The 27123-nt window shown below is 44.3% G+C and overlaps 1 protein-coding gene across 3 annotated transcripts in view; it reads right to left on the bottom strand.

Annotated features, from left to right (window-relative positions):
- Positions 1-27123, bottom strand: part of LOC121003065 (NXPE family member 1-like) — a 1048328-nt gene that overhangs the window by 164342 nt on the left and 856863 nt on the right. The window contains exon 1 of one of the 3 annotated variants that reach the window (XM_040434623.1): positions 7462-7548. The exons of the other annotated variants lie outside the window; for them this stretch is intronic. Coding sequence (XP_040290557.1) covers positions 7462-7466 — 5 coding nt within the window. The 5' untranslated portion in view covers positions 7467-7548. Of the gene's footprint in view, positions 1-7461; positions 7549-27123 lie in introns of those variants that run through there. 3 annotated transcript variants of the gene reach the window in all.

The raw sequence follows: 27123 nt of genomic DNA, 5'->3' as shown, positions 1-27123 counted from the left end.
CCAGAGGATTCATAATACAGTGGTTATTGGGCCTGTTAATCTGTAACGGTCGCGTACACACACACACCGGGGGAAGGGAAGTGACCACTGCGCTCCACCCTTACCCCTGGCCCTGCCTACTTGCCTCGCGAGTCCTAATGACAGGGGACAACTGGACGGCAATCCCTAACTTGGAGTAAGTGCAGGGATGACAGACAGACAAACAACAGGACGTGAACGGACCGAGTCAATACCAGGAAAGCTGCAAAGTACAAATGGAGCAAGCAGAGAATTGTCAGGAGAAGCCGGGGTCATAAATACCAGGAGAGCAGAGAAGTACAAGAGGAGTCCTAAGAGAGTAGTCAGGTGGGAGCCGAGGTCACAATACCAGGACGGATGCGCAGTACAGGAGGATCAGGCAAAAGGATGGTCAAGGAACAGGATCAGGTAAGTATTCAGCAGTCCAACAAATACCAGGAACCTAGAAATTAACAGGCAACCTGTAGCCAGCAGGCTGCCTGTATTTATAGTGGGGAGTGAGGGTCATGTGACGTGGCCAGCGTCACATGACCGACAGACCAACCAGTCGAGCACCGAGTGATCAGCTCGGCGCTCAAGGCAGACTTAGGAGCAAGGAGCCACCCAGCTAGTAAAGCCGCCCTGGGAATGAGGTCAAACACAGAACCTCATTCCAAAAGCTAAGCAACAGTTCTGCGGGCAATGGGGGACCGAGTGCACCTTCGGAACCCCGTGACAATTAACTTCCTGTAATAATTGGCAAAACCCAAAAACCGCATCAGCGCCTTCTGATTCTCAGGAAGCTCCCAATCAAGCACAGAGCGGACCTTCTCAGGGTCCATGCGAAAACCAGAAGCGGAGAGAAGAAAACCCAGAAATTGAATTTCTGCAACCGCAAACACACATTTTTCCAGTTTAGCGTACAATTTATTCTCCCGCAGAATGAGCAAGACCTGACGTAGGTGGTCCCTATGAGTTTTGAAATCAGGAGAAAAAATCAAAATGTCATCTAGATACACCAGTACAAATTTCCCCATTAAATGATAAAAAATGCTGTTCACAAAATGTTGGAAGACGGCTGGAGCATTCATCAAACCAAAGGGCATAACCAAATTCTCGAAATGGCCCTCAGGGGTATTGAAGGCCGTCTTCCATTCGTCCCCTTCCCTGACCCTGACTAGGTTGTATGCCCCTCTTAAATCCAACTTAGAAAAAACTTTAGCCCCAACAATCTGGTTAAACAGGTCTGGGATCAGAGGAAGCGGATAAGGGTCACGAATTGTGATACAAATCAGCTCCCTGAAATCCAGACATGGTCTTAAAGAACCATCTTTTTTCTTAACAAAAAAAAAACAGCGGCAACAGGTGACTTTGAGGGTCGGATGTGTCCCTTTCTCAGGCTCTCAGAGATATAAGTACGCATAGCGACTCTTTCAGGTTGGGAGAGATTATATAAACGTGATTTTGGCAGCTTGGCGCCTGGGATGAGATTAATAGGGCAATCGTACTCCTAGTGAGGGGGCAGCTCCTGGACACCACTCTCGGAAAACACATCCGAAAATTCAGAGAGAAAAGATGGTACAGTCTTGGTAGAAACCTCTGAAAGAAACGCCGTGAGGCAATTCTCTCTGCAAAAGTCACTCCAACCATTTATTTGCCTTGCTTGCCAATCAATGGTGGAGTTATGTTTAGTGAGCCAGGGTAGCCCCGACACTAGAGGAGTAGGTAATCCGCTTAGGACGAAACATGACATATCCTCAACATGAGCATCACCCACAGTCAAACGGATATTGTGAACTATGCCCTTTAACGATTTTTGAGAAAGTGGAGCGGAATCGATAGCAAAAACAGGTACATCCTTTCCCAAAGTGCATACCTGGAAACCATGTGTTATAGCAAATTGATTATCAATGAGATTGACAGCTGCTCCACTATCTACAAAAATCTCACAAACAATGTTCTTGCTATCTAGCGCCACCCTAGCAGGTAGGACAAAACGGGAACTACAAGCAAACGGCAAACCTTCAATTTCCGCATCAACCTTGCCAATAGTAACAGATGGAAAGTTTTTAGAGGGTTTTTTTCTTTTTGTTTCTTTATTACCTTCAGATAACTCCCTGAATCTCCTAAAGGGGCAAACATATGCTAAATGATTTATACCTCCACAACAGAAACAAACCCCCCTCTGAGAGCTGAATCCTCTACTATCAGAGGCAAGCAAACCCAGCTGCATGGCCTCCTCCTCAGAGGGGATTGAGAGAGGCTGAGGCCCCTGCGCACTGAATGAGACCGCCCCACTGTCTTTGAACTGAATATGACAGGAAGGAGTGATCTCTCCTCTCTCTCTAAGACTCCTGTCAATACGAGCAGCTCGAGACATGGCAGACTCCAATGAGGCAGGTCTCTCATGAAAGGCAAATTCAATCCCTCCGCATCTTTCAATCCCTCCGAAAGACCATGGCAAAATTGATATCGGAGTGCAGCATCATTCCAACCAGTATCAGCTGCCCATCTTTGAAATTCTGAACAATATATCTCTGCGGACTGTTTACCCTGGCATAAAAGACGCAGTTTAGATTCAGCCAGAGCAATATGATCCGGGTCATCATATATCTTCCCCAGGGCTACAAAAAATTAATCCACCGATCAGAGGGGCCGTGCCCCCACCGGCAGCGTAAAGGCCCAAGACTGAGTGTTATCTCTGAGCAGCAAGATGATGATCCCCACCCTCTGCTCCTCATCACCAGAGGAATGGGGAAGTAGGCGAAAATGTTGAAACGAGTTTTCAAGCCTCTCTAAAACGAACAAAATTCTCACTACCCCCGGAGAACGTATCCGGAAGCGAGAGCTTAGGCTTGGAACAAACTCCATGAACGCAAGCAGAACCGGTCACCTGAAACTGAGACATAGTTTTATGGAGATCTGCTACCTCCAGTGAAAGACCCTGCATGCAGTCAATCAAGGCTGAAACCGGATCCATGCTTAAGACGGTTATGGCGGTTTATAATGTCACGGATGGTGTTGCAGAAAGCTGGAAGTTATAAATAAACATCCGACTGACTTGATCCCAAACTAAGGAACATATGGGTGGCTATAAAACCCCTAGAGCTCTCCCTGACTGCTTTGCCTATGCAAAGATCTTTATGATAGAAAATTGCATGCCCTCGTACCTAGACTGAGTGACACCTGAAAACCCTATAATAGTGAGGCGACACGACCACCGGCTCCCTGCACTTAATATGGAGGGAGTCAGGGTCACCTAGAATCAAGCCAGCACGGAAACAAAAATAAAGGAAAGGACTTATCTGAGGAACCAGAAGTTGCAGCCTCTTGCAATGAACACAATCCAGGAAGTAGTATAAACCGCAAAGTGAAGCAGTATGGGAGGGAATATAAAGGGAGGCAATCAGTGTAAATAGATGACAGCTGGGAGAAGGAAAAGAGATGACAAAGTGAAACCAAAACAAATAACATCATGCAAGAGGTACAGAAGAACGTCTGCCACAGCTTCTCAGAGAGCTGGCGGTGACAGTCGGCTGCTCCTAGAGTCAGCTATCTTAATCCCATCACTAACACAATCAGTGGGAGTCTCAGTTTAGAGTTAACCCCTTTTAGTGTTGCTAAATTCACACCCTGCACCTTTAATGGGCAATAGGAAATATGTGTCATCTAAATTTCACACATAAATCAGGGTTCATAGTTCCTTGTAACCCCCAAAAGGTCTGAGGGGGTCTCCATAGTTCTGGGTCCATAGTCCGTAGGAAGGAGGCTGGCCCTCAGGCTTCTCCAGCAGCCCCAGTGATGATTTAGTCCATCACAGTCATGCATTAAACGAGGCATGAACTCGTGGGTAATACTACCACTTTACAAAGCGCTGGTGCGGCCTCATCTGGAATATGCAGTTCAGTTCTGGGCACCAGTACATAGAAAGGATGCACTGCAGCTGGAAAAAGTACAGAGGAGAGTGACTAAAATGATAAGGGGCATGGAGGGTCTTAGTTGTGAAGAAAGATTAAAAGAATTTAATTTATTTAGTCTTGAGAAGAGATGTCTAAGGGGGGACATGATTAACCTATACAAGTATATAAATGGGCCATACAAAAAAGACAGCGTAAAGATATTCCATGTAAAATGTGCTCAAAAGACAAGGGGACACTGCTTCCGACTGAAGAAGAAAAAGTTCAGTCTCCAGAATCGTCAAAGCATCTTTACTGTAAGAACTGTGAATCTGTGGAATAGACTTCCTCAGGACGTAGTCACAGCAGGAACAGTGGACAGTTTCAAAAAGGGTTTAGACAAATTCTTAAAAGTAAAAAACATTAATGCTTATGAAAACGTTTAGAAATCCGAGTCTCACTTCCTTCTGGGATTCGCGTCCCCACCTATCCCTTGGTTGAACTTGGTGGACGTATGTCTTTTTTCAACCGTATTAACTATGTAACTATGTAAAAATTATCCTGTTCTATTAGCCAAAGTACTGAAGCTGTAAAGAGCATCTATTATTTTGAGAGATCCTGCTTGTCAATGTAGTGTACAGATAGCTCATTGATTTTAGTGGGAACTGCCTAATATTTAATCTCATCATAGGTGAAATCGCTCTAGTTGGCCTAAAAATTTGTGCATGACACCCTTAGGTCTCCTAGATTTTTTCTTTTGACATACTTCAATATTGTTTCAGTGCATTTTGTAAATCTGGATTAAATAATCTAATACAATTTTATATATTTAAAGTGTTCCTAAACCTTAGAATATATTATATTTAAAACTAATATAACTGCCCTAAAATGAAGTTTTGTATTATATATATATATATATATATATATATATTAGCAGAAGGATCCGGCTTTGCATGGGTATATTTCATCAATTTCATTTAATGTTTGTGTGTGTCGTTAAAAGATATCCATAGTATCCCCCATAACTGTGACCTCTACAGCAACCCGGCCCCTTAACAGTGAACTCTACTGCCCCTCACTTCTTAACACTGACCCCCCATAGTGCCCCGCCTCCTTACAATGGGACGTGTACAGCAGCCCATACCCTTAACTTTGAGCTTCACAGCAGCCCACCCCTTTAACAGTGAATTTCACTGCACCTCACTCCCTTGACATTGACCTTCTCAGGGGCACCCCCCCCTCAACAGTAACCTATAGAGCACCCTGCCCCTTTAACAGTGACCTCCCCAGTTCCTGTCCCTTTAACAGTGACCTCCACAGTGTCCATCCCTTTCTCAGTGACCTCCACAGTGACCATCCCTTTCTCAGTGACGTCCACAGTGTCTATCCCTTTAACAATTACCTCCACAGTGCCCGCCCCTTTAAGTGACCTCCATCTTGCCCGCCCCCTTAACAGTGACCTTCACAGTGCATGCCCCTTTAACAGTGACCTCCACAGTGCCCGCCCCTTTAAGAGTGACCTCCACAGTGTCCGCCCCTTTAAGTGATCTCCACACTGCCCGTCCCTTTATGTGACCTCCACAGTGCCCACTCCTTTAACAGTGATCTCCACAGTGCCCACCCCTTTAACAGTGACCTCCACAGGGCCCTGCCCCTTTAAGGCTAGGGCTACACAACGACATGTGTTGTGCAACATTTTTATAATGATAGGCTATGGTGTCGCACTGCGACATGCGACATGTTGCGACTGCAACACGACAGTCGTAAAAAAATCCATCCAAGATGGATGCATGTAGCAGTGTAGTTGTGCCCTATGTGTCGTGCGACTTGGGTTGGCTGGGTTGTTATGGAAACCTGGAGTAAAGCTGTGTGTGTGTGGAGAGTAAGGGCCTGCAAGCTTCTATTGGATGATAAGGGACATGTGACTGTGTATGGCAGTTGGCATATGAAGAGAAAGACTTGCAGGCTTGTATTGGATAATGCAGCAAATTTTTTGGTAATATCTCAGGAATGGTACGTCCTAGAGAGCTGATACCCCCACAAGATTTCTTTCCAGGTAGCAAGGGATGTGTATATCAAGTTTCGTTAAAATCGATGGTTGCGTTTTTGAATGATCGCGGAACATACAGTACAGACCTAAAGTTTGGACACAACTATGAATTAACACATGTGGAATTATATACATAACAAACAAGTGTGAAACAACTGAAAATATGTCATATTCTAGGTTCTTCAAAGTAGCCACCTTTTGCTTTGATTTCTGCTTTGCACACTCTTGGCATTCTCTTGATGAGCTTCAAGAGGTAGTCCCCTGAAATGGTCTTCCAACAGTCTTGAAGGAGTTCCCAGAGATGCTTAGCACTTGTTGGCCCTTTTGCCTTCACTCTGCGGTCCAGCTCACCCCAAACCATCTCGATTGGGTTCAGGTCATCTGGAGCAGCACCCCATCACTCTCCTTCATGGTCAAATAGCCCTTACTTTCAAAGTTTTCCCAATTTTTCGGCTGACTGACTGACCTTCATTTCTTAAAGTAACGATGGCCACTCGTTTTTCTTTACTTAGCTGCTTTTTTCTTGCCATAATACAAATTCTAACAGTCTATTCAGTAGGACTATCAGCTGTGTATCCACCTGAATTCTCCTCAACGCCACTGATGGTCCCAACCCCATTTATAAGGCAAGAAATCCCAGGGCACACCTGTGAAGTGAAAAACATTTCAGGGGACTACCTCTTGAAGCTCATCAAGAGAATGCCAAGAGTGTGCAAAGCAGTAATCAAAGCAAACGGTGGCTACTTTGAAGAACCTAGAATATGACATATTTTCAGTTGTTTCACACTTGTTTGTTATGTATATAATTCCACATGTGTTAATTCATAGTTTTGATGCCTTTATAGTCATGAAAATAAAGAAAACTCTTTGAATGAGAAGGTGTGTGCAAACTTTTGGTCTGTACTGTACTCACATACATATGTCCTTTTATATATATATATATATATATATATATATACCGTATATATTATTTTTACTAATTCCTTGTGAAATAGGCACCTGAAGTTTAGGTGCCTATCGAGCTATAGAATCCATACTCCCATACAGCACTGTGTATGGGAGTATGGATTCCCCTTTGGACACAGTGAGCTCTGTAGGGATCAGAGCATCACAGCTGTATGAGAGTACGGATTCTAAAGCATGACAAGTATATTACAAAAATTCATTTTAGGGCAGTTGGATTCGTTTTTAATAAAAAATATTCTAAAGTTTAGATATACTTGAAATGTTTTTCCGAAATCGACATTTATCACCTATTTATTCATAGGCTATATTCGTCAGTCCCATAGACTTAGGCCTCACTGCCACTCCATTCCAGTCTCTCCTAGCTTCGACCATGCAGTAAAGTGGAACAGGGATGCAGGGCTTCTGCTCTTGTGTTTGGTGGGGGTCTCAATGGTGGAGCCCTCTACCCTGTGGATAGGAAATAAATGTCGAGTTCAAGAAAACCCCTTTAATTTTATCACTATATAAACAACACAGAAAAAGACAAACATGAAGTGATAAAAAGGTTCTTACGTCATATTGGAAGAATTCTGTCCCACAGCAAAGTTTCAGTTCATCAATGATTGAAAGATGACATTAATGTGCAGTTTTCTATACAGTCCTACTGGGGCTGAGGTCTGGATTCTCCAACATTTAATTTCTTTGTAGTGTTTCTTTATTTCTTTTGATAAAAAAGACATATTTGTGAACTTTGCTTGTATAATTGGCATGTAGCTCTAGAGAAAGAGGTAAGGTTATGACAATAGGAAATTATCTTTTTCTTTTAATTTGGGAAAAACAAAATAGACAACCAAAATGCTGTGTAAATGGGCCCATATAACTATTGCTTAGTAACAAGCTCTGAACAAGGACAGGTCCATCCTCTTGGCTTGTTCTCTTACTTGAGAGACAGTCTAGTATTAGAGTCTGAGCAGTCAGCAGCTCTGCGGGAACCTAAACTAAGTGGAAATACAGTCAAGTAATTGGGGCATAAGGAAACTCCCAGCTATTTTCAGAAGTCCCAGAGCAGTGAATGTAGAGTTCACCACACATGTTCGGCCATGTCTCTATTCACCTCCATAGGACTACTGGAAATAGCAGAGCCAATGGTCAGCTATTTTCAGAACTTCCATTGTGGTGAATGGAGGGTGGCTGTGCTTACATGGTCTTCTCTCCTTCACTTCAGGTGCCCCAATCTGGAGATAGGTTTGGGTCCCGGGTCCCAGAGGTGGCATATCCTAGTGATATACATTCAATGTCTAAGAAGAGACAACCACTTTAAGCTGTCATTTACATCATTCCACACTTCACCATCAAGGGCACCCCACCTTCTATTAGCCAAGAGACTCCAACCAGGGCATGCCCCTTGGAAGAAACAACTACCACTCCTAATATCCTGCAGAACCCTCATTACTGTTCCAGCCCTGAGCATGAGGGAGGAGGACCCAGCTACTGTTAGTGCCATGACAACTACCACCAACACCACTACCACTCTGGTCCTCCTCTCCATGGTCCTACCAAGTTGCTGCAGATGGATTAGAAGTAAGGGTTAAAATGCCCTATAATTATGAATAAAAACATTGGATGTATGGCAGTTGCAGCATTCCACAGGGGCGTGCATAAGTGTAGGTGGTCGGAGGGGAGTTGTAGTAATACTCATGTTTCTAAATCAAAGAGCAGAAGAATAGCGGCACTCACCGGGACTTTTACCACTTGCAGCTTTATTTCAGGTTAAAAACAGAGCAGATGCGGGTCACTTCTCAGAGGCACAAGGCAACAGCCGTTTCGCGCTTAGCAGTCCTTTGTCAAGCGTGAAGCGGCTGTTGCCTTGTGTCTCTGAGAAGGGACCCGCATCTGCTCTGTGTTTAACCTGAAATAAAGCTGCAAGTGGTAAAAGTCCCGATGAGTGCCGCTATTCTTCTGCTCTTTGATTTATGATTTTTTGGATTGTCTACTTAAAGGGGTTGTCCAAGTTATATTTATTGAGGACCTATGCTCAGGATAGGTCATCAATATCAGATCGGCGGGGGTCCGACACCTGGCACCCCCGCCGATCGGCTGTTTGAAGAGAAGGCGCGCGCCGTGCCAGCGCTGCCTCCTCTTTACTGTTTACCTGCTTGCCGTTGCATCTCCAGTGATGAGCAGGTGTAATTACACCCAAGCCGTCCCATTCATTTCAATAGTACACTTGTATAGGAGCGATCCGTCCCATTGAAATTAATCGACAGCTTGGGTGTAATTACACCTGCTCACCGCTGCAGATGCAACGGCAAGCAGGTAAACAATAAAGAGGAGGCAGCGCTGGCACGGCGTGCGCCTTCTCTTCAAACAACTGATCGGCGGGGGTGCCGGGTGTTGGACCCCAGCCGATCTGATATTGATGACCTATCGTGAGGATAGGTCATCAATAAATATAACTTGGACAACCCCTTTAAGCTGAGCAGCGCCGATATTATCGCATGACCTTTTACATGGGTACGAATCCTGTTGGATAGTAAATCACATTGAGCAGTGCCGACTGTGTTTCTTCATTTTATGAATACTCATGTTTCTGATGCTCCCTGGGCTCATGCAGGAATGTGGAAAGGTGCACCTTTCTTCCCTTCGGGGCACACTCCTGTTCTGCGGTTCTCCTCCCTGGTGATAGTTGAAGTGCCCTTGGTATTGCAGGTTTTGAGGTGCAAGGCGGAGTTTTGGTTGTTGTGATGCCAGCACTTTACAGCATAGTAGTGCAGGAAGCAATGAGGATACAGTTATGTAGCAGAGCAGCTCTTTATAGAAGAATTCAAATGCAAACAGATCAGGACAGTTCTTAGCATGTAATGGACCAGCAGTTGGTACATATAATGCACATTAAACTGGTGTTACAGAGTTCAAGGAAAGCACAATGGCTCTGGTTAGCACTGGTGTCTTGCAGTGCTAGGGTCCTAGCTTTGAATCTGACCAAGGTCACCATCTTTATGGAGTTTGTATGTTCTCTCAGTGTTTGCATGGGTTTCCTACGGGTACATATTGTGGTATGGGAACGGGTACATATTGATAGGGAACTTAGATTGTGAGCCCCATTGGGGACAGCATGATGCTAATGTCTGTAAAGTTCTGAAGAATATGTCAGAGCTATAAGTGCGTAAAATAAATAAATCAATAAATAGGTAGTCTATAGGTCAAAGTGACGTTTTAATATAGTCTTCCTTACTCTGCACTTCTCTAGCTGACGTGTACACATAAGCATCCAGGCCTGGGGTGTAATACTTATTTTAATGCAATGCAGCCATAGGAATGTTCCCCTGAGATTCTTTCATAGGTGATCAATCTTTTTAAAGGGGTTGTTCAAATTTAAACCCGGACATACCCACATTTTTACCCAGGCAGCCCCCCTAATATGAGCATTGGAGCATTTCAAAGCAAAGGGTTTTTTAGGAGATCCAGTGACGTACCGGGTTCTCCATAGGGACAACTAGGCGAAGGCTTCTGCCAGTAGTGAGCTCGGTGACATCACCGGCACTAATCGGCAGGCTTTAGGCTATTTTCACATTAGCGTTTTCAATTCTGCTATTGAGATCCGTCATAGGTTCTCAATAGCGGATGAAAACGCTTCAGTTTTGTCCCCATTCATTGTCAATGGGGACAAAACTGAACAGAACGAAACGGAATGCATTCCATTCCGTTTATTTGCGCTTCCATCGTGGACAGAATAACGCTGCAAGCAGGTTGTGAGAATATGCAATCACAAAAAGCTTCAATACACAAAGTCTATTTCTGGGTACTCAGCTTCATGTATAACAGTTAAACATTGCATGAGAAAGGACAACGGAGGTCTTTGGGGCACATATTCTTGAAGCAGCTTAGGTTTGGGTTTTAACCTGAAAAGAAGTGGATCAAAGTGAGCGGCTGACGTGCATATGGGTGTACATAATGGATAGGTTCCTGCGTGGCCTCATTAACTACCACTGTTCAATCCAAAGAAATGCACAGAAATCGCATGATTCTTATTGCAATGCTTTCTTTAGCAAAAATGAGTGCAAAGATAAAAAGCTTCTCTTCACAAACACGTTTCATAAAATGGTAAAATTGTCCATAAATCATATTAAGTCTGGTGTGTATTATTTGGTTTACATCCAGGATTCGGCGCACCAAACAGCGAGCATGTAGCTACGTTTCGTGGGACTCTTCCCCCTTTGTCAAGCTGAGTAACTACCAGCCTATAACAGAAGGTTGGGCGCAATAAATGAGATACAACAGTGAGCATATAAAAAAAAAGGTACAGGGAGTGCAGAATTATTAGGCAAGTTGTATTTTTGAGGATTAATTTTATTATTGAACAACAACCATGTTCTCAATGAACCCAAAAAACTCATTAATATCAAAGCTGAATATTTTTGGAAGTAGTTTTTAGTTTGTTTTTAGTTTTAGCTATTTTAGGGGGATATCTGTGTGTGCAGGTGACTATTACTGTGCATAATTATTAGGCAACTTAACAAAAAAACTAATATATACCCATTTCAATTATTTATTTTTACCAGTGAAACCAATATAACATCTCAACATTCACAAATATACATTTCTGACATTCAAAAACAAAACAAAAACAAATCAGTGACCAATATAGCCACCTTTCTTTGCAAGGACACTCAAAAGCCTGCCATCCATGGATTCTGTCAGTGTTTTGATCTGTTCACCATCAACATTGCGTGCAGCAGCAACCACAGCCTCCCAGACACTGTTCAGAGAGGTGTACTGTTTTCCCTCCTTGTAAATCTCACATTTGATGATGGACCACAGGTTCTCAATGGGGTTCAGATCAGGTGAACAAGGAGGCCATGTCATTAGATTTTCTTCTTTTATACCCTTTCTTGCCAGCCACGCTGTGGAGTACTTGGACGCGTGTGATGGAGCATTGTCCTGCATGAAAATCATGTTTTTCTTGAAGGATGCAGACTTCTTCCTGTACCACTGCTTGAAGAAGGTGTCTTCCAGAAACTGGCAGTAGGACTGGGAGTTGAGCTTGACTCCATACTCAACCCGAAAAGGCCCCACAAGCTCATCTTTGATGATACCAGCCCAAACCAGTACTCCACCTGCACCTTGCTGGCGTCTGAGTCGGACTGGAGCTCTCTGCCCTTTACCAATCCAGCCACGGGCCCATCCATCTGGCCCATCAAGACACTCTCATTTCATCAGTCCATAAAACCTTAGAAAAATCAGTCTTGAGATATTTCTTGGCCCAGTCTTGACGTTTCAGCTTGTGTGTCTTGTTCAGTGGTGGTCGTCTTTCAGCCTTTCTTACCTTGGCCATGTCTCTGAGTATTGCACACCTTGTGCTTTTGGGCACTCCAGTGATGTTGCAGCTCTGAAATATGGCCAAACTGGTGGCAAGTGGCATCTTGGCAGCTGCACGCTTGACTTTTCTCAGTTCATGGGCAGTTATTTTGCGCCTTGGTTTTTCCACACGCTTCTTGCGACCCTGTTGACTATTTTGAATGAAAAGCTTGATTGTTCGATGATCACGCTTCAGAAGCTTTGCAAGAGTGCTGCATCCCTCTGCAAGATCTCTCACTATTTTTGACTTTTCTGAGCCTGTCAAGTCCTTCTTTTGACCCATTTTGCCAAAGGAAAGGAAGTTGCCTAATAATTATGCACACCTGATATAGGGTGTTGATGTCATTAGACCACACCCCTTCTCATTACAGAGATGCACATCACCTAATATGCTTAATTGGTAGTAGGCTTTCGAGCCTATACAGCTTGGAGTAAGACAACATGCATAAAGAGGATGATGTGGTCAAAATACTCATTTGCCTAATAATTCTGCACGCAGTGTATATTGTGGAAAATTTATATTACAGTTGTGGTCGGATCGGCTATCAGAAAGGTGAACCTAACCTATCTAACCCTATCTACAACGAGCAGTAGAATTATGCCATAACTGCTGTGGAAGGGCAGCCTAAAGTGGGCCACCCTAATGTGAAGTGACTGTAAGATGGTGTGGGTGGGTGGGTGAAATCAGCTGAATCGGCGTCAGCCTGGGCCCACAGGTGCCTATAAATAGCCTAGTAATCAGCCAGCCTGGGCCCACAGGTACGTATGAATAGCCTTGTAATCAGCCTCCCCTCCCACAAATGCAGCAATATCTTGCTTATACTTGTGGTCGGATCAGCTATCAGAAAGGTGAACCTAACCTATCTAACCCTATCTACAACGAGCAGTAGAATTATGCCATAACTGCTGTAGAAGGGCAGCCTAAAGTGGCCAAAAAGAGCAGACACCGACTTTGAACGAAAAGAACTTTCACGATGAAGGTGCGGAATATACTGTATATAACAGAGTGACTTCCATCTACCTTACCTCTTTGTCTTGTGCATCGGCACATCGTTCTTGGAGATGGTTAATGCTGATGCGATTGAAAGACTGGCCGGTAACCAGAAACGATTTACTCCTATGTACACTAACACATGACCATACAACGAGAAGGTCTGAATCCGGAGAGCTGCAGACTGAAACAAACAATGGTGAATCTGTTGGAAGGGCCTAAATTAACTCCAACCATTCGCCAAGGGCCCTGATAGGACAACTGTTCCTGTGTCAGGACTCGAACCTGTGGCCAGTCATGTCCCAGGCGGTAGCGCTACCCACTAAGCTACCGTCTCTCCTTGGACTGTTCTCTAGCTAACTTCTAACTACCTCTCTTGTCCTTGCCTTGACCTGCTGATTATTCCAATCTCTTGCACCTTCTACTTCCCTATAAAAACCCAGCCCTGGAACCCAGCCCTTTTCTGGTTATTGTGCCTCCAAGCCTGTAGCAAGCTTCCTCTCTGCTCCTCCACCGCTATTGCTGATTTACCATCGTTGCCAACCCGGACCGTTTTGACCTCGCTGAATTGCCGCCTGCATTGACTCACTGCTTACCACCGACCACGCCTCCGTCTACTCCTGCTGTTATCTCGCTGCCATCTCTGCTGCCGACCCGGATTGATCGACCACGCTACCTGCCTCCTGCTTCTGTGGGCCTCTGCCACTGGACTCCATACTTCCAGCTCTGGTGTCCTCAGACTCAGGTGAGCCTCGATTGACACTACTCCCTAACATCCTGGTGGCAAAATACTTCACCGCTACTTATTCCCCAGGCCACACTTTTTAGTTTTATTTTTATTTTTTTATAAAGGAGCCAAAAATTAGAACATGGCATATGCCGTCTTACTCTAGTAGTAGATTAATTGAAATGTATAAACTCACCAGGCCTGGGGAACCATAAACAGCAATACATGTCTATTTCGATTAACGAGCTAATGTTGCCTGTAATAAGGACAGACGTACACCATACCTGCAGTTGTAACAGAAAATAAGCTTAAGGTCGTGATAAACTATGTATACTGCGCCTGTAGTCGTGATATGATTTTGTCGTGTTTGTAGACGTGGCAGACTTCGTAAATTGCGCCTTATTACAATACCTCCTACTGGAAGACAGACCGATACCCAGGACTTAGGCCGGACACCAACACCCTCAGCCCGAGTTTGTAGATGAAGTAAGCCTGCCTGGGAGAAGGTGATGTCCGCAAAGGCAGGCTCGGGATGACGGCTTATAAAGAAAACAATGATTTCCTTTTATACCCAACAACCTAGAAATTAAAAAGTTAGAGAAAACAATAATGTGAGTGAGGCTCTAATGGCACGAGCCACCACAAGAAATTGTATTGCGAGCCACAGATGACAGAGCCATGCGAGCGGGTCTGAAGGCAGAAAGACATGGAACCTACTTGTGGTGGGACCACGCAGCCGGCCTCGAAAGGAGGAGTTTATGTGTGTAAAATCTAAAACGGAGAAGCCATGCACGGCAGACTCTAATGGCGGAGCCATGCGTGAGAGCCTCTAATGGCAGAGCCATACGTGTAACTAAAACGGAGAAGCCATGCGTGAGAGACTAATGGCGGAGCCATGCACGAGAGCCTCTAATGGCGGAGTCATATGCGTAAACCAAAACGGAGAAGCCATGCGTGAGAGACTCTAATGGCGGAGCCATGCGTGAGAGACTCTAATGGCGGAGTCATATGTGTAAACCTAAAACGGAGAAGCCATGCGTGAGAGCCTCTAATGGCGGAGCCATGCGTGAGAGCCTCTAATGGCGGATCCATACGTGTAACTAAAACGGAGAAGCCATGCGTAAGAGACTAATGGCGAAGTCATATGTGTAAACCTATAACGGAGAAGCCATGCGTGAGAGACTAATGGCGGAGTCATATGTGTAAACTAAAACTGAGAAGCCATACGTGAGAGACTAATGGCGGAGTCATACGTGAGAGACTAATGGTGGAGTCATATGTGTAATTAAAACGGAGAAGCCATACGTGAGAGACTCTAATGGCGGAGTCATATGCGTAAACCTAAACGCAGAAGCCATGCGTGAGATACTCTAATGGCGGAGCCATGCGCAAGAGACTCTAATGGCGGAGTCATATGCGTAACCTAGACGGAGAAGCCATGCGCGAGAGACTCTAATGGCGGAGTCATATGTGTAAACCTAAAACGGAGAAGCCAGGTGTGAGAGACTAATGGCGGAGTCATCCGTGAGAGACTAATGGCGGAGTCATACGTGTAACTAAAATGGAGAAGCCATGCGTGAGAGACTCTAATGGCGGAGCCATGCGCGAGAGACTCTAATGGCAGAGTCATACGTGTAAATAAAACGGAGAAGCCATGCGTGAGAGACTAATGGCGGAGTCATATGTGTAAACCTATAACGGAGAAGCCATGCGTGAGAGACTAATGGCGGAGTCATATGTGTAAACTAAAACTGAGAAGCCATACGTGAGAGACTAATGACGGAGTCGTACGTGAGAGACTAATGGCGGAGTCATACGTGTAACTAAAACGGAGAAGCCATACGTGAGAGACTCTAATGGCGGAGCCATGCGCAAGAGACTCTAATGGCGGAGTCATATGCGTAACCTAGACGGAGAAGCCATGCGCGAGAGACTCTAATGGCGAAGTCATATGTGTAAACCTAAAACGGAGAAGCCACGCGTGAGAGACTAATGTAGTCATCCGTGAGAGACTAATGGCGGAGTTATCCGTGAGAGACTAATGGCGGAGTCATCCGTGTAACTAAAACGGAGAAGCCATGCGTGAGAGACTCTAATGGCGGAGCCATGCGTGAGAGACTCTAATGGCGGAGCCATATGTGTAAACCTAAAACAGAGAAGCCATGCGTGAGACTAATGGCGGAGTCATCCGTGAGAGACTAATGGCGGAGTCATCCGTGTAACTAAAACGGAGAAGCCATGCGTGAGAGACTCTAATGGCGGAGTCATATGTGTAAACCTAAAACGGAGAAGCCACGCGTGAGAGACTCTAATGGCGGAGTCATATGTGTAAACTAAACTGAGAAGCCATACGTGAGAGACTAATGGCGGATTCCCTTTTTTTTTTTTATAAAATATAAACCACTTATGCAGCACAGGTATGCCTTGTGGACTCGCATAACCAATGACCCTCTCCGATAATAAACCTAGGACGCTAACCAGCCTACAACCATATTGTACACCTAACGAACATGAAGAACGGTCATCGGGCCCCCGAGGCCATGAAGCCCCCCGAAGCCGAGAGACTGAACTGAATGACCTTACAGTGACAAGTAAAAACGTGACCCAGACCTAAAGAAAAATGCATAGACATTAGTGATCCGAACCACGCGTATAAACGAAACATTAAACCAACCGCAATATTGAAACAGATGGGAGGAAAACAAGAGCCAGAGGCATTGCAGTTCGCTAAGAGAAGACCCTTATCGTGACAAACGAATGAACTACTGTGAAAATATAGTAGGGGCTTTGTTGAGGAACGGTTGAGACGTGTGCATATATATCCATGCATGCCTGCAAACACGTGCGGGCATGTATGGTATATATATGCATACATTAACCACCGCATCATGGGGTGATGCCCATGGTGATCCCCAGGGGCTCATGGTGGCCCCTGTGGGAAATATGTGGTCCCTGGAAGCTGTGCCCCCTTATAATCCCCCTTATATTAGTATATATATGTGCCCCCTTATATATGTCCCCTGTATGTGATGCCCCAGATACAGTCATGTGAAAAAATTAGGACACCCTTTGAAAGCATGTGGTTTTTTGTAACATTTTTAATAAATGGTTATTTCATCTCCGTTTCAACAATACAGAGAGATTAAAGTAATCCGACTAAACAAAGAAAACTGAAGAAAAGTCTTTTCAAGATCTTCTGTAAATGTCATTCTACAAAAATGCCTATTCTAACTGAGGAAAAAGATAGGACACCCTTGCCCCTAATAGCGAGTGTTACCTCCTTTGGCTGAAAAAACTGCAGTGAGATGGTTCTTGTAGCCATCTACCAGTCTTCGACATCGGTCTGAGGAAATTTTACCCCACTCCTCAATGCAGAACTTTTTCAGCTGTGAGATGTTTGAGGGGTTTCTTGCACGTACAGCCCTTTTCAAGTCACCCCACAGCATCTCAATGGGATTCAAATCTGGACTTTGACTTGGCCATTCCAGGACTCTCCATTTCTTCTTTTTCAGCCAATCTTTGGTTGATTTACTAGTATGTTTTGGGTCATTGTCATGTTGCATGGTCCAGTTCCGCTTCAGCTTTAATTTTCTAACTGATGGTCTCACATGTTCTTCAAGCACCTTCTGATACACAGTAGAATTCATCGTGGATTCTATGATGGTGAGCTGACCAGGTCCTGCTGCAGCAAAGCAGCCCCAAACCATGACACTTCCACCTCCATGCTTCACAGTTGGTATGAGGTTCTTTTCTTGGAATGCTGTGTTTGGTTTACGCCAAACATGTCCTCTGCTGTTGTGTCCAAATAATTCAATTTTGGACTCATCTGTCCAAAGAACATTATTCCAGAAGTCCTGGTCTTTGTCAACTTTATCTCTGGCAAATGTCAGTCTGGCCTCGATGTTTCTCTTGGAAAGCAAAGGTTTCCTCCTTGCACACCTCCCATGCAAGTTAAACTTGTACAGTCTCTTTCTGATTGTAGAGGCATGTACTTCTACATCAACAGTAGCCAGAGCCTGCTGTAGTTCTCGAGATGACACTTTAGGGTTTTTGGAGACCTCTTTTAGCATCTTGCGGTCTGCTCTTGGGGTGAACTTGCTGGGGCGACCAGTCCTGGGCATGTTGGCAGTTGTTTTGAAAGCCCTCCACTTGTAGACTATCTTCCGGACAGTGGAATGGCTGATTTCAAAATCTTTTGAGATCTTTTTAAATCCCTTCCCAGACTCATAGGCTGCTACAATCTTTTTTCTGAAGTCCTCTGACAGCTCTTTTGCTCTCACCATGGTGCTCACTCTCACTTCAACAGTCAGGAGCACACCAAACTAAATGTCTGAGGTTTAAATAGGGCAAGCCTCATTCAACATGCAGAGTAACGATCTACTAATTATGTGCACCTGGTGTGATATACCTGTGTGAGATCTGAGCCAATTTAAGAGGGAATACATGTGAGGGTGTCCTATCTTTTTCCTCAGTTAGAATAGGCATTTTTGTAGAATGACATTTACAGAAGATCTTGAAAAGACTTTTCTTCAGTTTTCTTGGTTTAGTTGGATTACTTTAATCTCTCTGTATTGTTGAAACGGAGATGAAATAACCATTTATTAAAAATGTTACAAAAAACCACATGCTTTCAAAGGGTGTCCTAATTTTTTCACATGACTGTATATGCGAGGGTGTGTGTATATATAGATATGTGTGTATGTATTTGCACACGTGTCTATGTATATACACTTATGTCAGCATGACAGTATGTATGTGGGCTTATTGCTGCCCATTCATACCCCCGGTTTTGTATGTGTTTATAGATGAGCCCCCAAGCATCTGTGGATATATATATGCATATATGCAATTCCAACTGTTATCAGCAGAATTGTTTAGAGGAAAACTTGTGCTGATAGCCTGTAGGATAACAGCTGATTAGCATCTAGTCCCCTTTTGTTCAGGCCCAAAGCAATCAGACTCTGTGGCACTGTTGTGAGGGGACCTTCTAATCAGAGACATCAAAGACCTGTTTTTCCACACCTCTGCCCCATGGCCATGCCCATTACTCCCAGCATTTTTGGGACTAGGAGGGGGGACTAAGGCACACTATGATGTCACATGCCTGAGGAAGGAGGAGGGGGTTGCTTTTGGGCTATAAAACCCCGAACCGGCCAGAGGTGCCGGCTCTTGCAACCAGACTAGATTCAGAGACGCATAGGAGAGAGGAGCTCCATGATGACCACCTGGATAAGGCCTAAGTATATTTGTGTCCTCGATGTGATGTGACCCTGGGCCCTGATTTACCCTTGCCGTGTTACTGGACACCCTGATCCCCCCTAACCCTTGCCTTATTGTATCCTTGTTTGTACCCCTGATCCTGTGCCACTGGTTCCCCTGATTGTATTTGTGGTTACCCCCACTGTATCTCCTGCCACACCCCCCCCCTCAATGTACCCTTGCAGGGTATTTACCCTTGAATTGCTGTACAGTTCTGTTATTATCCCCATTGTTAACCCTTTGTATTTGTGGTCAGCTTACACCCCTGTAAGACCACCGGTAACCCTCGTCGTACCCCGTAGGGACAGTGATTAGTCAGGCGGATGGGTTACTGATATTTGTGTGTATGAATGTATTATTGCAATGTTAATATTACTTGTATGTGTGAATTGTATAGTTAGTTGATGGGTGGAATTGGGAACGTGTAGTGTAGTTTAGGATTGTATATTTAGTGCTGTATTGTAGTGTACTGCGTGCGTAGTGTATTGTTAGTGTATTGCTTGGTGTAATAAATACTGTTATATTTGTACCCTTTTGTGTAGCGTGTACTTGTTAGCGGTAGCAAGTTAGTAAGGCGCATGCAGTTAGCATAAGTGATCAGTGTAGAGCATAGCGAAAGTATTGTGTTATTATATAAAGGCATGAATGGGCGGAGTTATCACTAGATGGCTCCTCCCATTTATGAATATTAATTATCGATATTTGCATAAATATTGGTGATTAATATTCCCCCTTTACAGGCTTACTCCTATTGGCCCACTGACCGCTGGGGAGCCATTTGGTTAACTGGGGCAGGAGACCAATCTGAGTGAATATGAACCAGAAGTCAAGGAGACCAGTCTGAGTTAATGCAAACCAGGACTAAAGAACACCACAATTTTTTTATTTATTTTTTAAGTGAACAGAGAAGGTAGACCTATGGAATGTAACAAACCACCAAGGAAAGAAAGAAACGTAAGCCTGAAAAGAAAGCAGCTATGTTTATCGGAAGAGTAGTATCAGAGCGGTGTGCCGTTTGCCCTAGTAAGAATACTGAGTAACCTTAATGTAGCAATAAAAAGAAATGCAGCTTTAAGTGGAAGCAGAGTATAACACGTAATGTAAGAACAAGTGGGTGAATGCAGTTCTGGATGTGAGTGGTGCCTAAAACATGGTATGGGCACAGCTCTGAGTACGAGCATGAAGAGCATGGTATAAAGCAGCCGTATGAATGCAATCTGAAAGTGCGCAGAGTATTAACGTAATGCAACAGCGGACGTATGAACGCAGCTCTAGTAGTGAATGGTGTATAGGACAAAATGTAAATGCAGACACACAGACATAGTTTTGAAGGTAACACTCCTAACCACAATCATTCGAACATTAGCGCCAAACCCCCTTCGTCCCAGAACACTGCAAACCGCGGACTGCAGTGTGAGTCCTGTGCAGCAAGGTCGATGCTACCGTGAGCGCCAGCATTCACATGGCACCTTTTGCTGTTTACCCAGATGTGAACGAGCTGCCACACAATGCTGCATTTTTTTTTTTAAATCGACCATTAATCCATATTTACCATCACTTAACACAGCGTGCATAGCTTGAGCCCACTGCAGACACGCGCCCTGCATGTAAACTAGGTATCGGAAAACATACCACCATGCCTACTCTAAGCACATGCTACCCCAATAACTGTATGCAATGGCCCCACCAGGCCTCTGAATAGCCAGACAAACAATACTAACAACCATCGTTTGACCATTAGCGCCCAAACTGCTTCATTCCAGAGCGCTACATGTCGCGGACCGCAGCGTGGGTCCCGTGCAAACAACTCCGATCCTACCATGAATATCAGCGCCCTCCTGTGACATTCTGCCGTCGCCCAGCCGTAAGGAGCCTCCACACCATGCTGCTGTATCCTAGAGCTGACCCAGAGGTAGTGAAATCAGCTGAATCGGCGTCAGCCTGGGCCCACAAGTGCCTATAAATAGCCTAGTAATCAGCCAGCCTGGGCCCACACGTACGTATGAATAGCCTTGTAATCAGCCTCCCCTCCCACAAATGCAGCAATATCTTGCTTATACTTATTATTATTGACAAGTAAATGAGGATATAATATGGAACAAGAATTTCATGTTCTGTAAAGATACATTTGTACCCATTAATATTAGTCACAGACATTTCAATGCATTGTTTACTCCATCAGCCACATTGCAAGACTTCGCCCCACACAAACAAGTCTTATGTTCAATTCAGTCCACACTATCTGCTCTTTAATGCACTTGAGACCACCACCATGATGTAAACTCAGGCTGTCCTCACTAGCATCTCATACATCTGTGGCTTCCTTGCCAATTCTGAGAATATGGGCCTCTTCTGGTCATTTGCATGGATCTCACTTGACTGTACTTTTTCTTTCATTCTGTGCACTCACACCATTGTCTATTCCACAGTCTTAAAGGGGTTGTCTCATCTCAGACAATGGGGGCATATCACTAGGAGATTGTCCTATAGGTGCTGGTCCTACTGCTGGGACCCGCAACTATATAGAAAACAGAGCCCCACAAAGTGGTGGCTGGAGGACTCCAGTCTGGCCACCATCACCTTCTCCCCATAGAAGTGAATGGGAGCACACCGAGCATGACCCATAGAAAAGAATACAGGGTGGTGGCTAGTCATGCCGTTCTCAATATAGGTGCATGCCCCCATTTACTGAGATGAGACAACCCCTTTAAGTCCATCACAGAAAACACGTTGCAGGACATGTTATTGCTCGCTTTTATTACCATTTAACACTCACCTAAAGAATTATTAGGAACACCATACTAATACAGTGTTGGACCCCCTTTTGCCTTTAGAACTGCCTTAATTCTACGTGGCATTGATTCAACAAGGTGCTGATAGCATTCTTTAGAAATGTTGGCCCATATTGATAGGATAGCATCTTGCAGTTGATGGAGATTTGAGGGATGCACATCCAGGGCACGAAGCTCCCGTTCCACCACATCCCAAAGATGCTCTATTGGGTTGAGATCTGGTGACTGTGGGGGCCATTTTAGTACAGTGAACTCATTGTCATGTTCAAGAAACCAATTTGAAATGATTCGAGCTTTGTGACATGGTGCATTATCCTGCTGGAAGTAGCCATCAGAGGATGGATACATGTTCTCATTCTGTTTACGCCAAATTCGGACTCTACCATTTGAATGTCTCAACAGAAATTGAGACTCATCTGACCAGGCAACATTTTTCCAGTCTTCAACAGTCCAATTTTGGTGAGCTCGTGCAAATTGTAGCCTCTTTTTCCTATTTGTAGTGGAGATGAGTGGTACCCGGTGGGGTCTTCTGCTGTTGTAGCCCATCCGCCTCAAGGTTGTGCGTGTTGTGGCTTCACAAATGCTTTGCTGCATACCTCGGTTGTAACGAGTGGTTATTTCAGTCAACGTTGCTCTTCTATCAGCTTGAATCAGTCGGCCCATTCTCCTCTGACCTCTAGCATCCACAAGGCATTTTTGCCCACAGGACTGCCGCATACTGGATGTTTTTCCCTTTTCACACCATTTTTTGTAAACCCTAGAAATGGTTGTGCGTGAAAATCCCAGTAACTGAGCAGATTGTGAAATAGTCAGACCGGCCCGTCTGGCACCAACAACCATGCCACGGACAAAATTGCTTAAATCACCTTTCTTTCCCATTCTGACATTCAGTTTGGAGTTCAGGAGATTGTCTTGACCAGGACCACACCCCTAAATGCATTGAAGCAACTGCCATGTGATTGGTTGACTAGATAATTGCATTAATGAGGAATAGAACAGGTGTTCCTAATAATATTTTAGGTGAGTGTATGTTGCCTGTGTCACTTCACGCTGCCTATGTCCGATTGATGCGAGCGTCCTGGCTGGGAGGCGCTCTGCATCTCTTTTATAATTTCTGCTATATGGATCTTGCAATGATGTTTATTCTTCTTTATAATTGTCATTTCCATCGCTAGCCTGAATGTAAATGGTCTGAACAGTCCAATGCGTAGGGCGTACCTTTGGAGGGAAGCCAAAACCCTGCAATGTGACATCTTAGGGGTTCAGGAGACACATTTACTCCAAAAAGACGCATTTAGATAAAGTCATGCACATTTCCCCCACATATTCCAATCTCATTTCCACTCTAAGTCTAGAGGAGTGATGATTGCTATCAAAAATACGGTGGCTTTCTCCCAAGTAGAAGAGTACTTGGATCCCAAAGGGAGGTTTATTATCTTAGTATGCTTAATTAATAATGTTCCCTTTACTTTAGTATCCTTGTATGCCCCTAACAGAGGCCAACTGGGATTCTTTCGCAAGCTAATGAAAGATTTTAACATGACAACAGACCCAAGTGTAGACACCTCCTCCCCGCAGAAAAGAAACACACCATCTCTGGCCTCAGCCTTCTGGAAGGAGGAATTGTATGACATCTGGCGCATTCACCATACATCCGCCAAAGTTTACACATTCCATTCTGGGGTCCATAATGTATACTCTCGTATTGATATGTTTATAATAGATAGATCGTTGCTTAGTAAAGCAACCGAATCCTCATTGGAAAAAAGCAAATGGTCTGATCATGCAGCGGTCACTTTGAAAATCTCAGAGAGCATCAATTTTCCCTGCCAATATCTGTGGAAAAGCAACCCTCTTTTACTATCGAATCCCCAACACGGATCTCGCATTGAATTTGATCTAAAAGACTTCTTTTCAAACTCAATGCTCAACCTCAAATAGATCCAGTCACTCTATGGAACGCCCAAGGCTTGTATTAGAGGGTCTTTCATTCAACAGGGTGCGATACGTAAGAAACAAATGGAAGCGGTCATCTCGTCCCTACTATCCAAATTACAACAAATAGAAAATAAAAACAAGGCAGATCCCACTCCCCGGTTAGCTGAAGAACTTACTCAGGTTAGGCAGGAACTAAGGAACCAAATGCTTGCCTCATATGAAAAAATGTTTCGCAAGACAAAAGCGTCCTACTACTCCCAAGGGGACAAGGCAGGTAAATTACTAGCTTCTAGCTTCAAAAAGAGACATATGAAGAGTAGACTTCCCCATCTTATCCACCCTCGGACCTTGGACAAAGTATACTCCCCTACAGATATAGCAAATGGCTTCCAGACTTATTATTCCAGTCTCTATAATCTGGAAGAATCCATCCCCACCCCAGCTAATTTGGAAAACTTAACAAACTCCTACCTTACCTCCCTAGACATGCCCAATATCACTGCCTCCCAACTCCAAGCTCTTAACTCTCCAATATCGATAGAAGAAGTAGAAGAGGTGATTAACTCCCTACCACGCGATAAAGCCCCTGGTCCGGATGGTTTTGCCAGTCACTATTACAAGCACTTTAAATTAATCTTAGGCCCATACTTGAGAGACTTATGTCAATCCGCCCTCACATCCGGTTCTTTCCCCACTGAGAACTTACAGGCAATTATCATTACCCTCCCCAAGCCGGGTAAGACTCCTGATAGGCCTCAAAACTTTAGACCTATCTCTTTACTAAACCAAGACATAAAAATCTACGCAAAACTGCTGGCTATGCGGTTGGCCAAGATTCTCCCATCCATTATCCACGAGGATCAAACAGGTTTCGTTCCCTCTAGACAACCCTACTATAATACAAGGAGAATGCTGGGAATCTTTCACCATGTAAATGTACACAAAACTCCCATGTTGGCCCTGGCACTGGACGCCGAGAAGGCCTTCGATAGGCTCCGCTGGTCGTTTGCCTTCTCGGTGCTCTCACAGATGGGCTTTCAGGGCCCTATTGTAAGGGCCATTGGAGCTCTCTATAGCAATCCAACAGAAATTTTTTTTGTGAATGGTGCCCTTTCAGAGGCGTTTAATTTAACAAATGGAACTAGGCAGGGCTGCCCCCTATCCCCCTTGATCTTCATAATAGCAATGGAACCTCTAGCACAAGCAATTAGGCAGGATCAGCAAATTTCGGGGGTTAGTAGGGAACCGTTCCCATGTCATATCCCTCTATGCGGACGATGTTCTTCTTTCTCTAGCTAACCGCATGGTATCCCTAGAGGCAGTGATGGCTCAGATATCTAGATATGGGGATCTTTCATACTATCACCTCAACTCCTCCAAAACTCAAGCCTTGCCAATTAATATGCCAGAATCCATGGGGACAAACCTAAGACCCACTTGGGATTTTGATTGGCAAAAGGAAAGCATTAAATATCTAGGTACCAATATGACCCATTCTGTATCACAACTATACGCACTTAACTATGACGCTCTCTTAAGCTCCACAGAAAGGGAACTACTAGACTTTAACAAACTTGAAACCTCGTGGATGGGGAGAATTGCGGCTTTCAAAATGTTTACCCTTCCAAAATTTCTCTATACATATCGCACCCTGCCTATTCCAATCCCAGAGAAATTTTTCGTACGGGCACAAACTTTACTTTCAAAGTATATCTGGAAAGGGAAACAACCCAGAGTTGCTAGGGAGGTTATAAGGAGGAACCGTCGCCTGGGGGGCCTTGCTGTTCCAGACCTTAAATTGTATTATGTAGCAACTTTGGTGTCAATGCTTAAGGGATGGGCAAGATCTGATACGAAAATACCTTGGGTTCACTTGGAATTAGCACAGGCCGCCCCTTTTTTACTGACAGATCTGTTGCATTTGCCCTTTTGGAAATTCCCCACTCCTAAATACCTGAGCCCGACAATGCTAGCATCTGTAAAGGCTTGGTCCCTCTATCATTCTGTAGCTGACTCCGATAGCCCTCCTTCCCTCTCCTCTATACCATTATCTATGCTTCAGGTTATGCTCCCACACTCAGATTTGTCTCTCTGGATGTTGGACACAAATCGAAAGGTGGAAAGCTTATTTGTGGACGAGGTGTTACAACCTTTTCAAACAGTTAGGGACCGCTTGGCCCTCACGGCGACGGAATTTTACAAATACCTCCAGATTCGCCATTTGTTGCAGAACTTACAGCCGTCAGGTTTAAAAATGGATAAGCTAGCAAAGGCTTATATTTTAAGCAATGCCAAAGGGCTAAAACCACTATACAATTCTATTCTTCAACCGACCCAATTTAAACGCTCCCATCCCATGCGTACATGGGAGAAAACCCTAAACATATCCATTACAGATACTGAATGGCTTGGAGCCCTTAAGGCGATTCACAAATATCTCAAATGCACCTCCCACATTGAATCAGCGCTAAAAACAGTATTACTTTGGTATTATACGCCAGACAGACTACCAATTATTTACCCCGGTGTTTCAAATCTATGCTGGAGGGGCTGTGGTAATAAAGGATCGCTCTTTCACATCATTTGGCAATGCCCGGTCCTTAGCTCTTACTGGTCTGACTGCACTGCCATGATGAATCGACTATTTCAGAATGAGATCAGCTGGTCCCCTCAGCTAGTCTTACTTTTTATAGGCATTAACAATGTCCTGACTCAATATTAATGACTTTTTTGTGTAATTTGTGTTTTAGCCAAACTAATATTATTGAGACACTGGAAATCTCCAGACGTGCCGAAGCTGTGTGAACTAATCTCTGCAATAAACACGACATATGCTTATGAAAGAATAATATCAATGGGAAATGGTAGTTTTACCAAACTCCAGTTGCAATAGAAGGCTTGGATAAAATCCCCATTCTGCTCACCACCTTAGTAACTAGTACTATATCACACTCCTGTACTCGCATTGGATCCAATAGGCTTTATTAAGCTTCAGGGCTTAACCTGACTAGGTGGTGATATTCTTAACACCCTTAAGTATACCATCTCACAGGCTCGCTAAATGTATTTGCAAATGCTATATCTGTTGCTTGCATTCTTATTTGCATCATTGTTATGGTATTTTCTTTACTTTCTATATTGGCGTAATGCGCTGTTGCATCGGTCAATGT

The sequence above is a fragment of the Bufo bufo genome, chromosome 6 (genome assembly GCF_905171765.1).
Source record: "Bufo bufo chromosome 6, aBufBuf1.1, whole genome shotgun sequence".
In the NCBI taxonomy this organism is placed as follows: Eukaryota; Metazoa; Chordata; class Amphibia; order Anura; family Bufonidae; genus Bufo; species Bufo bufo.
Note: the sequence above shows the minus strand (reverse complement) of the source record. Positions and strands in the feature narration are given on the sequence as shown.